Source organism: Atractosteus spatula, chromosome 19, assembly GCF_055471065.1.
Source record: "Atractosteus spatula isolate fAtrSpa1 chromosome 19, fAtrSpa1.hap1, whole genome shotgun sequence".
Taxonomy (NCBI): domain Eukaryota; kingdom Metazoa; phylum Chordata; class Actinopteri; order Semionotiformes; family Lepisosteidae; genus Atractosteus; species Atractosteus spatula.
The window spans coordinates 12,069,952-12,086,204 of record NC_142724.1 but is presented as its reverse complement, the minus strand read 5'-3'; the positions used below and the strand labels follow the sequence as shown (position 1 = coordinate 12,086,204).

The 16,253-nt window shown below is 43.2% G+C and overlaps 1 protein-coding gene across 1 annotated transcript; it reads right to left on the bottom strand.

The window, feature by feature from the left end:
- Nucleotides 1-1,173: 1,173 nt before the first annotated feature.
- Nucleotides 1,174-15,807, bottom strand: peds1b (plasmanylethanolamine desaturase 1b). Its single transcript, XM_088937708.1, has 6 exons — nt 15,645-15,807; nt 11,530-11,649; nt 10,438-10,529; nt 9,424-9,568; nt 7,531-7,743; nt 1,174-6,948 (listed from the first exon to the last, which is right to left on the bottom strand). The coding sequence occupies exons 1-6, from the start codon at nt 15,784-15,786 to the stop codon at nt 6,827-6,829; spliced, it is 834 nt and encodes a 277-aa protein (XP_088793834.1). The 5' UTR covers nt 15,787-15,807; the 3' UTR covers nt 1,174-6,826.
- Between the last annotated feature and the right edge of the window lie 446 nt (nt 15,808-16,253).

Below are 16,253 nucleotides of genomic sequence, written 5' to 3'. Positions count from 1 at the left end.
CCTGTACCAGTCGGGGATGGGACGCCTCCAAGACGAAGCCGATCGCACACTTCCCTGTGGACCAGAATTCCCAAACCGTCGCCGCTGGAGGTGTTGTCTTTCAACCGAAGCATTGGGCCAAGGTCTTGATGACTCAGTCAGAAAAGATCCATAGAAGAGCTTTGTTAAGGGTAGTGGTATTAACGCTAATATTTTGGCTCAAGTTCTACTATCTGGATCATCCCCCTTACTGTACTGGAATTGCTCATTTCTCACTGCTCCAGCTCATCTGCTGTGTCCTGGGCTCTCTGGTGCACAATGGATGCCTTGGCTCAGCCAGGTGAGTATGGATGAAGTGGGTCCCCCTCCTACATGTAAAGAGGGTTGGGAATCTTCAGTAGGTATTGTCATGCCCTTTCACTTTGCCCGGCCTCTTTAAGTCAGTCAGCCACGCTCCTGTGGGTAAGGGGCTCCAGAACTGTAAGACCGGGCCTGACTGCCCATGCTAGCTGAGAAGAGTTTTAGCTCTAGATTGAAGATTTCAAATAGGGGCACAAGACAAGAGAAAGCCCTTCAGATAGAATGGTCCCAGGTGGCAATTAAAAATCATGATCCCGATTAATTTCACCGACACTTTTATCTAAATCAATGCACATCTCTACCCATTTACATAGCCAAGCAATGCAATCTGAGCAGTGTCTCAGCTGGGAATTTAATTCTCAAGCTTCCATTTACAAGTCTTAGCAACTGCTCCAGCATGTTTACTGCCTAAGTAAACATTTTCACCACTGCTTGCCAGGATGACCAGGTTTCCAATAAATTTAGAATTCCATTCTATTCTAGGCTAGGTATACCGTGATAAACATATTTTATAATAAATTACCAGATATCTTTGTTTCAAATACAGGGTGTCAGTAGTCATGCATGCTGCTGTGCAAATATAATTAATGAATGTGCAGCAGAAATTAATATTAATCGGATAAAAATGTTTTGTTAAAAATGTTTCCTTAGGATTTCCAAGCAGGTGGTGTTTCACTCACTCACTCTCACACACAAAAACACAGTTTGCAGGACAGGATAAATGTTTTTGTGCAAAAATGTACAGTACCAGTCATAAAGACCTCTTTCCAGCTGTAGAAAACAAGCTTTGAACCCGTCATCCTCCAGTGGAGAGAAACAAAAAACAAAGCCAAGTAGTACACAGTTATTTATTTTTTTTCCCCATTATAAATATAGTATGTACACTTTTAACATTACACATTTTTTCCTCAAGGGAAGAAAACAGAGGCGTTAAGGCATTAGTTCTCTGATATTTACAAAAGGTTAACCACCACAGAGCTACTTCAAACAGATAAAACCACACCATTGAGAATTCTTCCCATGATCCTTGGCAATGCTTTATATTAAATGAGCAACACGGAGCTGTTCTTGCAAAGGCTCATGATGGCTCTAAATTCAAATGACTTCATCCGGAACACCGCAATACATATATGATAAATACCATCTTAACAAATAACTCATGTATTCCCCTACTTCAAAATTATTCTTAGGAGGAGATTTTAAGAAATGAAAAACTACATCCTCTTGGGCTTTAAAGGATAATAATGAAACTGGATGATTAAATTACTAATACAAGTTCACGTTGTACTTTTCAACTGTTATTTTCTAGGTATCGTTGCCAGTTGGAAATAAGCTATTCCACCTATTCCAAGTACTGTATTAGTCCATCACACTGTCTGCAGAAACAGCCTCCAGGAAAGGGTGGTTGTCTGATATATCAGCTGAAAAATGTCAAGGTCTGCACAGTAAGAACTCAAATGGGGGGAAAAAGAAATCACCAACAGAAAGGCTGTGATTTGGCCTGAGGACACAGCTTCTTCCTCTTCCCATCAACCTCGGGCAAATTTACCAACTTTCCAATAATGTCTGCATGACCTCAACACCTGGTCTTGCCACCTGTTAGCAGAATGGCGAGGCACTGGAGGCACATGAAAAACACAACTGATACGCTGCCAAAGTGAAAAGGTTCCCTTCAAGTTCCGATATCAAACAACTCGTCTGCGGCTCAAGCCGGAACCACCAAAGAGTCAGATGATGTACTTGACTCTTCGAAATACCTACGCATTCTACAGCTATTACGTTGTTGGCCATGGACACATTTTGCACCTCCTACCACTGCCGTCTTTGCAAATACAAAATAATAACCATTATCCTCAGCCATGACCAACAGCTCAGGATGACATCAAAGAAACGGCAAGCTCGTGCCCATCAAGGCACAATAACAGCCACAACCCTACCGGATTTCCATTGAGAAATCAAAGATTTTGCCCCTTTTCTTCATGGCCTCCACATGTACAGAAGCAAGGCGCTCTGGGAGAGAGCCACAATGTTCACCGCTTTTGAGTTTGAAATCTCTTGCTATGATATTTGGACTTTTTTCCCCCCCATTTTTTCAGAATCCAAATTTCTCAGCTGCACCATTTTAGCAGTAGCTGCTTAACATTATGGGCATCCATTGGCAACTAGCACTTCTCTTAAATATCAACTTCTCATTCAGTCCGGTTCCTCTCTCATGCATTATGCAACTCGCTCATATAATACTAAACATTGTCAAAACTGTGGTCTTGCCAATCAACCACATTGTGAGGGACTGTTTCCAACACAACTACCAGGCACACTCAATCCCAGACAATGTAATTTTCATTTCAATGAGAAGCACCCAAACCATCTTCAACAGAAGATATTATGCTTTTCATTCAGAGAAAGAATTCTGAAAAAGAAAGCACTACGTTACAGCAGGCATAACTTAAAGATAACATTTGCTTTATGCTTTAATGTTAGTTCTACAGTATCACCTGTCTTCTTGTAACCTGTGCCTATTTTGTGTGAGTTCTAGAAACGGCACAGCTGTTAACACAAAGGTTTCTACAGAGAAGCCAGGTTAGAGTTGTAAGAATTTTGAGGATTTACACAGCATACTATTTTAGTGAGAAGTATCTATAACTTCCATTAACTACGCCAGCTCAAACCTGTAAGCTCTGAAGAGAGCTGGCTCCAACTAGATTTAAAAGTGCATTTTAAGTAAATATATCAAATGAAGATAAAGAAATGGTTATCTTGCACTTTGTGTAGCCTGCTAAGCGATCAAAGTCTCCAGTTTTGACAAGTCACTTTTTTCCTTTTCACTTCTCACTTGCTATCTGACATTCAGATTAATCTTCTTTTTCCTGCAAGGCAGAAATACTTAAATATCCCATATGTGATTGAACATCTACTTTTAACCTAAAGACCCTTTCAATTTTGTGTTTCAGGAGGCATTCACACATATGATCCATGCAAAGATTTTCTCTAGCTGTGCAACCCAAATAAGAGAAAGTACTGAACTAATTTCACATACGTTAATGCATATCTAATATATCACCATCAGCTCTGTTATTCTCCACCTTAGTGTTATTTCCTTTCTTGGATTCCTGTGAAACTTCACTTTTGGTTCCCTGCAAGGCAACTTTTATTTTAGATTTTTAAATTTCTTAGATATGCCACCAGAAGAAAGAATGCAAATACGTGTTGCCTATGCTAACTTTCCAGTTTTGTTAATAGTGCTTGGATACAGGCTACCAAGTTAAAGACAGTAAGTCCCTTCATTGTAATTGCCAATTTCAGTACAGTTATGAAAAGTGGAACCTTGTGCTTTTTCTTCTGGAGTGCTTTGTCAAAAACACGGAAAACACGCTCAGCTTGTGTGCTTATAAACTGGACTGGGACCCGAAATTGGTTGCATATACACACAAGGCGAAAAACATGAATCCCTTTCCACTTAACTAGGGCCCTGGCATCAAAGTGCTCAGCTGCTTTGCACTACAAAGTCGCTCAAACAACAGTTTCAAGAAAAAAAAACCACGTAACCAACTGCCAATTTGTATTTCCGAGTCAGTTTGCTGACTTAAAAACTAAATATCTATATCTCATTAGGTCTCTAGAAGCCTTGTAGCAAGAGGGCACCTGTTCTGTGGAAATCTGAAAGATTTTTAGGGCTGCTGGAAAATGGGGGAACAAATCATAAAAGCCATCAACAAGTGAAGAGTTCTCAACCACAACAGCAGTGGAGATTAGAGAGATTAGCTCTACAAATATTGCTCTGTACACAGGTCTTTATCTCCAGAGACATTTATCACATTTATTTAGAAGGTGAGTCTTTTTTTCCTTGCAGATTCTTCCTACAGAACCGCGATAAGAAGTTGTGAATATGTCATTTTGGCCAGTTTCTAAATGCCACAGAGATCTAAAAGCTTTCCATCCGACCTGCCATCAACACATGCTAGCCAAACCGACCCTTTGCTTCTCATACAAAGCAGGAAGAACTCATGTTTTAAGAGCAAACCAAATCCGAGTTTTAGAGAGGTACACTGGCAAAAAAAAAATTGTTGTGGTGGTGCTTGAAGATACTGACTGGATATCAGAGAAAAGGGAGTTGAAAAAAAGATGTCCCTTGTCTGGCCCTGTCAGCTTGAAAATGTCACATCCAGAGCCATTCTCCACAATGGAAGGCAACTACAGTTGCCAAAACAAACTGGCACATTAACTGAGCGATGAACTAGATAATCGAAAACAGTGCTAAAAGCTCAAAGCAGACTTCCTCTTGAGCTATACCACGCGCTCCCTGGAACATCTACAGCATGTGTCCTATTTTTTCAAGTAATTAGTTTGTTAAAGAACATTAAATTACCATAAAAGCAAAGTTCAACAACATGAGCTTGCATAACCTACGCCTCTGTCCACAAACAGGAAGATTAATAAAAGCTGCTCATCTGATAAATATTTTAAGCAAGATCAGAGCCTTCATTATCAGGTTCCTCAAAATATGTATGCATCTTTTACCGATTACGTTTGGGTGTTTATGTGCATAATTATTTCTTTTGCGCTGTTCCTGTAGTTCCTATAGGTATGTGGCCATAACATAATTAATCAAAAGAAAAGATATTAAGAGTTTAATTTGTTCTGTTGGCAAATTCTGTGGAATCAAATGCCTTGTTTCTCTTGGGAGTTTTTTTTTTTCCATTTTAAATATAAAATACTTAAAATTACATACAATTCATTGTAACAGAAAATATCCATCTATCAGGGAATGGAGAAGGAAGAGGTTTTGGAATAGCATGCTGCCATTTGCAAATATTCACTAGTTTCCTCATTTAATTTGCTTTTCTATGATGTTATTAGGTTTTTACAGATTTAGGTTGAGCAAACAAAGACTCAAGTCTGAATGACCAGAAAAAAATGCAATATCAGAATTGCAAAACTAGCAGTCATGCTGATGTCTTGCTTTTTAAGACAAACTATTTCCTATAGAGACATTCTATTTTTGCTGGTAGCACACTTATAGTATTACCTATTTGACCTATTGTAATGATCTCTCATTGCTTTCAGGCTGTACAGTCTACCTGCAGAGAGTGATACCCAGCTCCACCTCCCTCTCTGACAGCAACAGTGATCCAACCAAACCAGCATCAGTTCCCAACTATTAGACGCATCTGGTGCTTCACCCTGCTGTTCTGGCTCCTGGGAAACCATTTTAGGATTAAACTGAAGGTGTCACGCCGAGCCTAAAGAACGGGTTCGCTTAAATCTGTGAAGAAGATCAACAAGAAACACCAAAGTCATTTTTCAAGCTCTTTTTTTTTTTAACAGGGATACCACCCCACCTCACTAAACTAACAGAAATACAGTAATCCAACTGCTAAGTGTAACTAACATAATCAGCAGCACTGCAATGTAACAGATCCTCCATCGGTGCCACCAAGACATTTCTATTATTGGGACAGTCTGGAGTGATATGTTGCCAGGCTTTTTAAAAAAAGGCCCGCAGGACTGATTCCGATGACCCTGTCTCTGAGCACAAGAGCCAGCACTGAGAGTAAGAGCAAAGACTGTGGAAAATAAGGCAAAGATCCCGAGTCTGGTGAGAACCATCATAAAGCGCCTTGGGCTGGCTCTCGTGGTTAAAAGGCGACTGCATGTCTTGATTTGATTTATAAGGCTGCTCAGAAACAAAAAAAAACTGCATACGTGACAGAGAGGTTAGTCCTGGCCCAGGATGTACTGGACAGCTGCTGTGATTGGGTGAGAATCCAGATGTCTCACTCTAAAGAGAAGTTCGTGCTCAGAACAGACTCCAGATTCAGCAGAAAGTGGGCAGCTAGGAATGCCCTGACTTTAAGATCAAAGGGTGAGAAGCCAAAAATGGGGGGATTCGGAAGGGGGGGGGGGGGGGTACACCAGTTATATAGCCTCTTTCCCATCCAATGGCTTTTGCATTTTTTCCCTCCTCCTTAACAAAGTGCTTCTTGGCGACTAATTAGGAAGCCATTTTGTTCTTCAAGTATTCGATCCATTTCAAAGTCACAAAAAAAAAGTTGAGTCTCTCGGTGAGCGAGACTTCTTTAGGCCCAGGCTCCACAGGGGTGGGGGGGTGGCTTCCCCCCCCCCCACTGGGTTCTGGCACCAGCTGGGGCAGTGGAGTGGGAGGAGCAGGAGGAAGAGGGCGAGGGTTTCAGACACCGGGCAGGGGGCAGATCCAATCTAGCGCCTCCACCGCTGTCCTACAGGGGAGTCAGGAGGACAGCACGTGAAGATGTGAAGACAGCTCCTACAGAGGCCACCGAAGGCTCTTCGTTTTTCTTCCATCAGCCGAAAGTAAAAATCTGTGCTGTCAAAAAAGCACGTATGTGATGCCGCTGCTGTGCGTTAGGCTGAATCTTCCTCTCGGGTGGGGGGGGGGTTGGGAAAATGGCCAGAAGGGGGGGGTAGATGTTAGGGGGTCGCGAGGTAGGGATGCTGCCGACTGGCGGCGTTACTTGGTTTTCTGAGCCCACTTCATGTCGTCAGCCCGCGGCTTCTCTCCGGTCAGCCCCTGGATCAAGTCTTCCAGTGCCCGCCAAAATCCCAGCCTCTCCAGGGGATAATTCAGCCAGCCTGTGGAATTACGTGGAGCACAAAGGAGGACACGGTGAGAAAGAGAACATTTTCTGGAAACCTCGGAGACTTGTTTCAGGGTATCTGCTTCATCTGTCCATCCATCCATTTTCTAAACACTTCATCTAACACAGAGGAGCCGAAGCCGGAGCCTATCCCGACAAACACCGGGCACGAGGCAGGGTACACCCTGGGCCGGACACCAGTCCATCGCAGGCCACAGACACACACACCCTCATACCAGCACCAATTTTCTCAGAAGCCAGTTAACCTACCAGCATGTCTTTCAACTGTGGAAAGAAAGCAGAGTACCCGGAGGAAACCCACACAAAAGTGGAGAGAACATGCAAACTCCACACAGACAGCATGCTGAACTCAGGGTGCTGAGAGGCAGCAAAGCTAACCACTGCACCACTGTCCTACTTGAGGTGTACTCGAGTTTGATTAAAATGGGCGGGTGGATTAAAATAAAACAAACATCTCCTTCACCCCGGGAACATTTCAGCGGCACTGGTGCAAGAACCCGTCTAGCTCCAACACAAAACCTTCATCGGATTGCGCCACAGGGGTGGGGGTGCTGACCTGTGGTGATGCAGAAGTAGGTCTCGTGCGGGGAGACGTGGTGGATGCGGTGGTGCTTGCGGGGCAGGATGATGTGCAGGTCCTGCAGCAGGGTGACCCAGCGCGGCAGGCCGAAGTACGAGTGCGACCACTTGTGGATTTGGTTGGTCATGGTGACGAAGATGGCCAGGGCAAACACGTAGCAGTCCCAGGGGTAGCTGCGGTACAGTTCCGCTGCAGGCATGGGGAATAAACAGAAGACCACAGAAAATAAAAAAAGATGGATACAGCCCAGAATTTCAGCTCACATAACGTGACCCACTGTGACCTACAGCCCTCCGTGTCTAGGTTGTGACTTTCACGATAATAAGTCAGTTTCTGTCCTGCTCTGTTACAATTTCATTACTGGGCCCAATAAAGCATGGACTTAAATATCCCGTGTAAGAAGCAGCCTGAATTTCGGGGAAAAAAAATTAATATGACAGCTGAAAGGCCTCGTTGCTCTTCTGTTTCATTGTAATATTCATCTGTTTCTAAAGACTGTTTTAAAGGCACGATGCCAAGGGGCCAAATATCATCGGTGAAGACGTGCCTTCCAGTGGGGCTGAAAGCGTACCTCAGGCGCGTTTGTACAAATGAACTGGTAAAGGCCAGAGGGGGAAATTTGGTCAGGACACCGGGGTTACACCCCTGCTCTTTTCGAGAAACGCCCTGGGATTTTTAATGACTACAGAGGGTCAGGACCTCGGTTTTACTCATCCGAAGGACTGCATCTTTTTACAGTATAACGTCCCTGTCACTATACTGGGGCATTAGGACCCACACAGACCACAGGGTGAGCGCCCCCTGCTGGCCCCACTAACACCTCTTCCAGCAGCAACCATAGTTTTTCCCAGGAGTACCCTCCAGGTACTGGCCAGACTCACACCTACTTAGCTTCAGTGGGGTTGCCAGTTGTGAGTTGCAGGGTGATATGGCTGCTGGCATAGAAATCCTTGGATCAATGAGCTGAGCCACAGCTGAGCCGAACGAGTAGGGGTGTTACCCTGGCGTCCTGGCCAAATGTCCCATTGGCCTTTACCAATCCCGGCCTCTTAATAAACCCCATCTATAGAAAAGGGCTTCATCACTCTGTTCTCCTCCCCACTGAGAGCTGGTGTGCGGTGAGAGTACTGGTGCACTATGGCTGCCGTCGCATCAACCAGGTGGGGCTGCACAATGGTGGTGGTGGAGGGGGGTCCCCATTACCTGTAAAGCACTTTTGAATGGAGTGCCCAGAACAGCGCTATATAAGCGTAACAAATTATTATAGGAATTGGAGGTAGTCCTCAACTTACAAAGTATGCGATTTACGACCATTTGCATTTACGACGGCCATCCCCTTAATCGTATTACTGTACAGTACTGTATATTATTTTCATGTGCCGGCTTTCGGTCGTAATGTCTAACATTGATGACATCATCAGCCAGCGCGACACCGTGCTGCCACATGTTATTGTTAGCAAGCAAATGGCTAGCAAGCAAAACAGTGAGTGTTCTGGCCCAGTGTGCATTCAGCTGACTACATTAATGGTAAGTGCAAAGCAGCACTTTTTAGTCATTTTTCATTATTGATTACTTTTAGTGTATTTCATTTAAAATATCTACATTGTATTATTTTACCATGAGTAAAGAGTAAAATTAGTGAATAAATATAACAAAGCCGTATTACACAACGTAGCATTTATCCATGTTAATTCTTTACTCATCTGTATGGTTCATGTAGTATCGCGATACACGTGATCACGATTTTCGATTTACGACGTCGGAACCTAACCCCGTCGTAAGTCGAGGACTAGCTGTAATCTCATCCAGTTGTTTTGTGAACACCGTTACGCGCCTGCTCCGCCCATCCTGAGCTCACGGGGCGCTCACCTGGGGGCAGGGTGACGAACTTGTAGGCCATGTTGGCCAGCGGCACCAGGGTCAGCATGCAGTTGTCGCCGTTGGTCTCGATGAAGTCGTGGCGCGTGATGGCGGTGGGGTCGATGTGGTGCTCTCTGAAGGGCCGGATGAAAGCCTGGGGAAATCCCAGCGGGAGAGAGTCAGGAGACAGGGTGGGGGGAGTCAGACTCAGGAACCGCTGGAGGGTTGCGGACTATTCAAGTTTTTATTTATAATGAAAGGAATTGCAGAAAAAGCACTGCTTTCAAATATCTCAAGGTGAATCTGGCACCATTCAATTATTGATCTGTTTCATTTTTCCAAATTGTTTTAAATAACTACTATATTTAGACAAACCAGGAGAGACCTACATCTGTTGCCATCCCCATAAGCTTATGTATTACAAAAAGAGAAGCAATTACAATTATTAATGCTATAATTATATTAAAAAATCTACAAAGAATTTACCATGATCATAATTTTATAAAAGTATCTCTTTTTCTGCTGTACCTACTGCAGAAACATTTTTTCAACTTTTGTATGGATTCGAAACACAATACAGACCAGAATTACCACAAATGATTCACAGTCAGACGGTCTTCAAGTGCTCAGCTGACATTTCATGTTTTTTGTTTACAACCACATTGCTCAATAGGTTCTTCCTACCCCCTATCATGTCAGCTTTAGCTGCTCAGATTTGATGTGGTCCAGGCCAGCTTCAAAATAGACAATCCAACTTCAAGCCTCCAGGACACCCATCAGATTTCAACACCGAAGGAGGCAAGTTTTGAAGGTTTCTGATGCTGGGGGAGAAAATTATTTGACCACAGCATTCACATTGTGCTCCACCTATGAACTTCATTGTACGAACAACGGTGACCATACTGAGCACAAAACTTAACACTTCTATATTAGATGGGCAGAGTCAGTTACAGCAGGAGACATTGTAGCCAGTGTCTCATATTTAAGACACATGGATCATTTTCAGAGTCGAAGCTTCCCCACCTTTCCAAATATCGGCAAGTCGACAGACCCCCAGGTGTCGGCCCCCCAATGCACCAGACCAGAGGCAAAGTCAGCTGTCAGAATTCCTGCAACTGAACCAAACAAACCAGGTCAACAGGTTGAAGTGATGCTCCTTCATTCACAAGTAATGAGAGTGACCAGCACGGATCACAGCTTCCTGAGCCCACAGATATTCTCCTTTGTCGGCTGCAAAACAAGTCAGACTGCTGTTACCCTCCCAAGACAAACTGGCTAAGACCGGGTAAAAACGCACTTTAACCAGAGAAACTGTGACTTTCCAGAGTCTGAACTCATCAGCAACTGTGCTGTCTATAAATACTGTCACGTACTTAAGTTTTATTTCTCTTAATCTCTTAATCTTAATTCTCCATCCATAAATACACTCTTTTGTTCAATAATGCATTTAATGAACCTTTTGCTTAAAACTGATTTTTGCACTCCAAAGGCCTATATTGGAAGAACTATAATGGAGAAAAGAAAGAAAGAAAATAATAATTTAATGGAAAAGCAAACAACCAAACAACACGAGCACAGACTTCCAAGCAACACTTCACAGATGACTGTTCTCAGCCCTCACAAAGTAAAAGATTAATGGAAACGTCTGCCACTGTAAACCACAAGCAAAGTCTGGTCAACTTTTTTCTAGATTAGCCTACAATCTGTTGACCTCTGTTTAAAAAGGGCTATAAAACATTATATGAACCAAATTTTTTGTGCAAAGCGAGTCGCGCCGCTGTGTTTATGTCTTAGAAAGGTGTTTTGGTGTGTAGTGGTCTTCTTTTAACTAGATGTGAATGCAGCCGTCTTCGAGGAAGGTGGCCAAACCTGTTAGCCGGGAATCCTACCGACGCCCTGCTCATCTCAAGTGTCTGCACATTCGCACCCGCAGGTGAGCCGGGCTTCTCGTTTGTCTGCGTGCACGCGACGAGCGCCCCCGGGGGGGACTCGATCCTGCTCCCGCGAGGCCGTCAAGCGCCGACGGCACCCCCCTCCCTCACGCCACCAGGCCGCGGCGGAGACCGCCAGCGTCTACGCGCAGAGAGCCGGCGCCAGCGCGGAGGCTGGTCCTACCTATTCCCAGCAGGATGAGAGAGGTGTGCCCCAGGTGGAAGTTGGCAAGAAGGTGGCAGAAATTGAAGGCCATGAGAGAGAAGCAGAGGACGACGCTGATCCACTCCTGACACCGCTTGCCTGGAAGGGAGGCAGAAGAGGCAGTCAACCAGCTTTTCCTGTCAGGGGAGGGAGTTTCCACACACAAACCGGTTTCCAAACAGCCCTCGTTCAGACAGTTAAAACGGAAACACGGGAGACTGGTGTCCAGGGTGTACTCTACACAACAGAACGATGGGAACCAGCAGAAAGATTCAATGGAAATTCTTCTTTTCTTAAATCTCCATGAAAAGCTACTTTATTTCGTTTTTTTTTTTGTAGCTCTCATCTGTTAATGGCCATTCTTGATGAGGACTGGAGGTGAATTTACTTTGGTCGTACTTCACTTCTGCTCCAGTTTCAACATCCCATATCCCCGTCATTTACTACACTGGACCTCGGCAACCAGTACAAATGTTTCTGAGGACGGTTTCCTTTAACACACCAAGGTGTTCTTATGGCCCTAGGTGGTAAAGCACAAACATTGGATGTTACATCCACAGGAGAACACGTGATGAAATAAATAATAAGTAAGCGTTCCCTATAGTCTGCTCTCAGACATATCACTCTAGTCTGGCTTCTGCGCTCAGGCTCCAGGGTACCAGCAGGAACATAGCCGATTCTCTGAGTTGATGTTTTTCATTAGCTCTAGTAATACGATGCCCTGAGGTGGGGCAGAACCTGCTGTGGCATCAGAAGGAGTCGTGGTGTGAAATGAATCCCATTTTGTTCAAATACACCATTGACCTGTGAAGCACAATGTGAAAGAAAAACTGCAAACTACTGGAGACTATATAGCGCATCTATCTATGTATTCATAAGTTGTTTTTTTATATTTTTAAGTTTTGTAAAATGAGGTAAGAGACATGGATAATCACATTTACGACCTACTTACAACAGTTTAGAGCCCAGACTTCCCCTTTATATTCAATCTGTTGTCCAGGCACTTTTACTACAATGACCAATAGGGAAACGTTTCTTAAATTATCATTTTTTAAAAGGACTTCTAATATGGTCAATATTTTGCTTTTTTTCTTTTAACTTAAATCCATTGTTGGAAGGTATTATGACACATCTTGAAATTATATATAGTATAGTATATTATAATTATAGTAATCAGCAGAGCATGTGTTGACATCTGAGACTCACTGCTGTAATTGCTACCAAGGGTGGTCCTACCAAGTATTACCTCTGGGGGGGTGAATACTTATGCATTCAATTATTTTCTGTTTTTTATTTTTAATTTAGTCAAATGTCTGGATTTATTTCCACTTTGACATTACAGAGGACTTTGTGTTGATGAGTGGAACTTATTCTCAGTTAAATTCATCATGGTTCCATGCTGTAACACAATAAATTGTGAAAAAGTCCGGGGGGAGGGGGTGAATACTTTTGCAAGGCACTGTACATAATCTGAATGTTTTAGGAAACATTATTCCATCATTAATCTTAAGAAGATGGCATTCTTCCATAGGGATGGCATAACCTGGCTTAAAACTAATCAATACTGATGATCTCCCAAATCCGCAATAGTTTATTGGTGATACTTCTATAAACATTCATCACGAACAATCTGCTACTCTTTAAATCATTTTCTAAAGTAATTGCTGTGCAATTCAAATCCCCTCTTTTACAGATCCTATAGTCAAACAAGCAAGTCTAACTTTTATCATCATCTTCAACACTAGGCTTAAAAGCAAAATCCTAAAACATTCTAGACGTTCACTGTATGTTTAAATTACAGTTTTGACCATTCCTGTCACACCAGTCTAATAGTCTCTAAGGTTAGTACAGGGTTACTTTATGCTCAGTAATTTAACTTCAAATTGCCTGAATGCCGTCCACCGAAGAATAATGTATTTTAAGAGTTCCGACGGGGAAAAAACACAAATCTTTAGATTATTTAATGTGTGTATATCTGCTTATCACGTCTATATACTTGGCAGTAGCTCCACGGGTAATAAAGAAGAAAAAAAATAACTTTCTCAAAAGAATTCAAATAATTGTAGGCAACCTGGAAAAAAAAACGAATCTGCATAAAAGGACAAAGAAACTCATTCTCTCTGGAAAACATACTGCAATAGTGCATTCCTTGGTCTACAGTAAATGACAGTACCACAGGCATCGAGACATTTTCAGTAAGACCTACTTCACTACACCTCTTTATTTTTCAGCCAATGTGGGCTCGAACCCAGGGGTCTATATTATTTTGAACTGCTGTGCTGTTTTGAGAAGGGCTTGGCAACCGAGAAATAGCAGAAATCTCTGGGTTATCATAAATAAAAAAAAACACGTAGCCTAACATTACTCACAGAGCTCACTAACTAACCAGACTGCCATCAGCACTTATCAAACTGGAACTTCCAGATAATTTGTATCTGTTGTTTAACCAAAACAGGCCCTTTATTACAGTGTCCCAGAGTTAGATCTATCTGTTCCAGGAAATAAAAAGCTAAAGAACTAATTAGTAAATGTATTTGTATTATTAAGTCTGCATTCATTGTAGTGTTTTGTGGTATTATCTAGTGTTAATTTGCAATTATATTGCACTCCAGTCGTTTTTTTGCTATTATAATTTTAAAATTGTATTTTTATGTATACCTGTATACAAAACTGTCGCAGTTTTTTGCCATCTTCCACAATTATTAAAGTTAACAAAAAACATCAAATGTATTTGTTTACTTCATGTATCACTGTAACTAAGTAGGAAAAGGTTTCTGCCAACCACATTAATAAGAACTGAAAGATCTGACAATACTTAGGAACTTGCTTGTTAACACAGTGCTCACAGTCTCACATAGTGACCAGGATCTCCACTGGGACAGAAGGAGGGCATCATGGGAGACACTTCTCTTTAGATATCAAATGACTTTAGAGCAAGAAAATATTTTTGACCTTGCAGTTAAAAACTGCCTCAATAGCATAAAAACAAGGTGTTTGGTACATGACTCACTGAAACTTATGAAGACAGAAATATTGGCTTCTTGGATCTATTATCTCCTGTTTCCTCCCACAGTCCAAAGACACTCTGATAGGTTAACTGGCTTCTGGGAAAATTGACCCTGATGTGTGCATGTCTGTGTCTGCATCGTGATGGACTGGCATCCCCTCCTAGGATGAATCCTGCTTTGCACACAATGGTTGCCGAGATTGGCCCCAGCCCCCCACCTTTGACCCTGAATCGGATGAAGCAGTTAGAAAATGGATGGATAAATTATTGCTCCCTCAATTACAAATCACCATCAATTCAGACTGACTGTCCTCGAGTAACTTCTGAATAAGACCCATAAGGACTGTGCACTTAAATAGACATCTATATATAATTAAACATTAAAAAGGCGGCTGGTGGCGTTAATTCTTAAGGAAAATATTGATATCATCCAGCAGCCTGTATTTTTTAATAGTTGTTGGAATAATGATACCTCACATTTAATTTCCAGCAGTCCTAGTGTCTAACTGGAAAATAAAATCGTTAAACGACTCTACTTATCGAAAGCACTAATACTATCATCCAGGTGGATGCTGCACATTGGTGGCGGTGGGGGGGAGTCCCCATTACCTCTAAAGCGCTGTGAGTGAAGTGTCCAGAAAAGCGCTATATAAGTGTAAGCAATTATTATTATTATTAACACTGCTATAACAATGCTCTGAATTTGTGCCCCGTCTATAAAGCCATTGTTCACTCACATAACAACAACCGCATCACGTGCGGATACTATATACAGAACCGCGGCTGCCCACCCATAGTTACGACACACCCTCCCTTATTTAACACTGCATCTTAAGAATTACCTGGACCGTAAATCTCATTATTTTCACTGACCTTCCTGTCGCAATATACATAAACAACTGCAGAGAATCGACAAAATATATGTCATTTTCTTACATGCTTAGCTCCGGGTGAATATACTACTCCACAGAGCCTGTCTTGTAGCTATTCATTCTTGTATAAGTGAATGTGAATACCAGGATTCAATCGCAGGCTGCTCATGTGGGTGTGACGCCTGCTAACCCACTTGCTGTCACCGGTATCTCACCTGGAGAGTACAGCTCCGCCAGCTCCCGGGCACCTGCATGCTGCGGGCCCCACCGACATTCTCCCCTGCCCGGTCCCCGCGGCTCAGGGTCCTCTTGGATCCCATTACTCTGTAACCCGTCTCCGCTCCCTGCTCTCGCCATGTTCCCCAGCAAATCCAACCCCCGCCCGGCGAGCGAGCCAACTGGGGCCCCGGCATCAAGGCCTGGCCACGCCCCGTACCCTGGCATCAGCCACTCATTTCTCACCTCCCTATTCCGCTCGACCAATCGTCGAGGTCCGGACGGGTGACGGAGCGCCCTCGGTCCACCAATGGAAATGGCCCAGCAGGGGTTGTATTTCCTGGCCACACCCAGCCCCAGCCAATCAGAGAAATGGAACATGACACACTTCGGGGGTGGCCCGGCCGGGAGAGGCGTGTGTCTGGCTCGCTGCCTGCGTACGGCCGTCTGTGGACATTGGACACCTTCCAGCTGCATGGAAAAAAACTGGTGCGAATTAAAATATAACAGCATGACATCAGATCCTACTTTGCTCATACAGACGGAAGCCCAGAGTGCATTTTGCACACTACGAAACAACCACGGGTTCTTGTTGCAGTGTGGTGTTC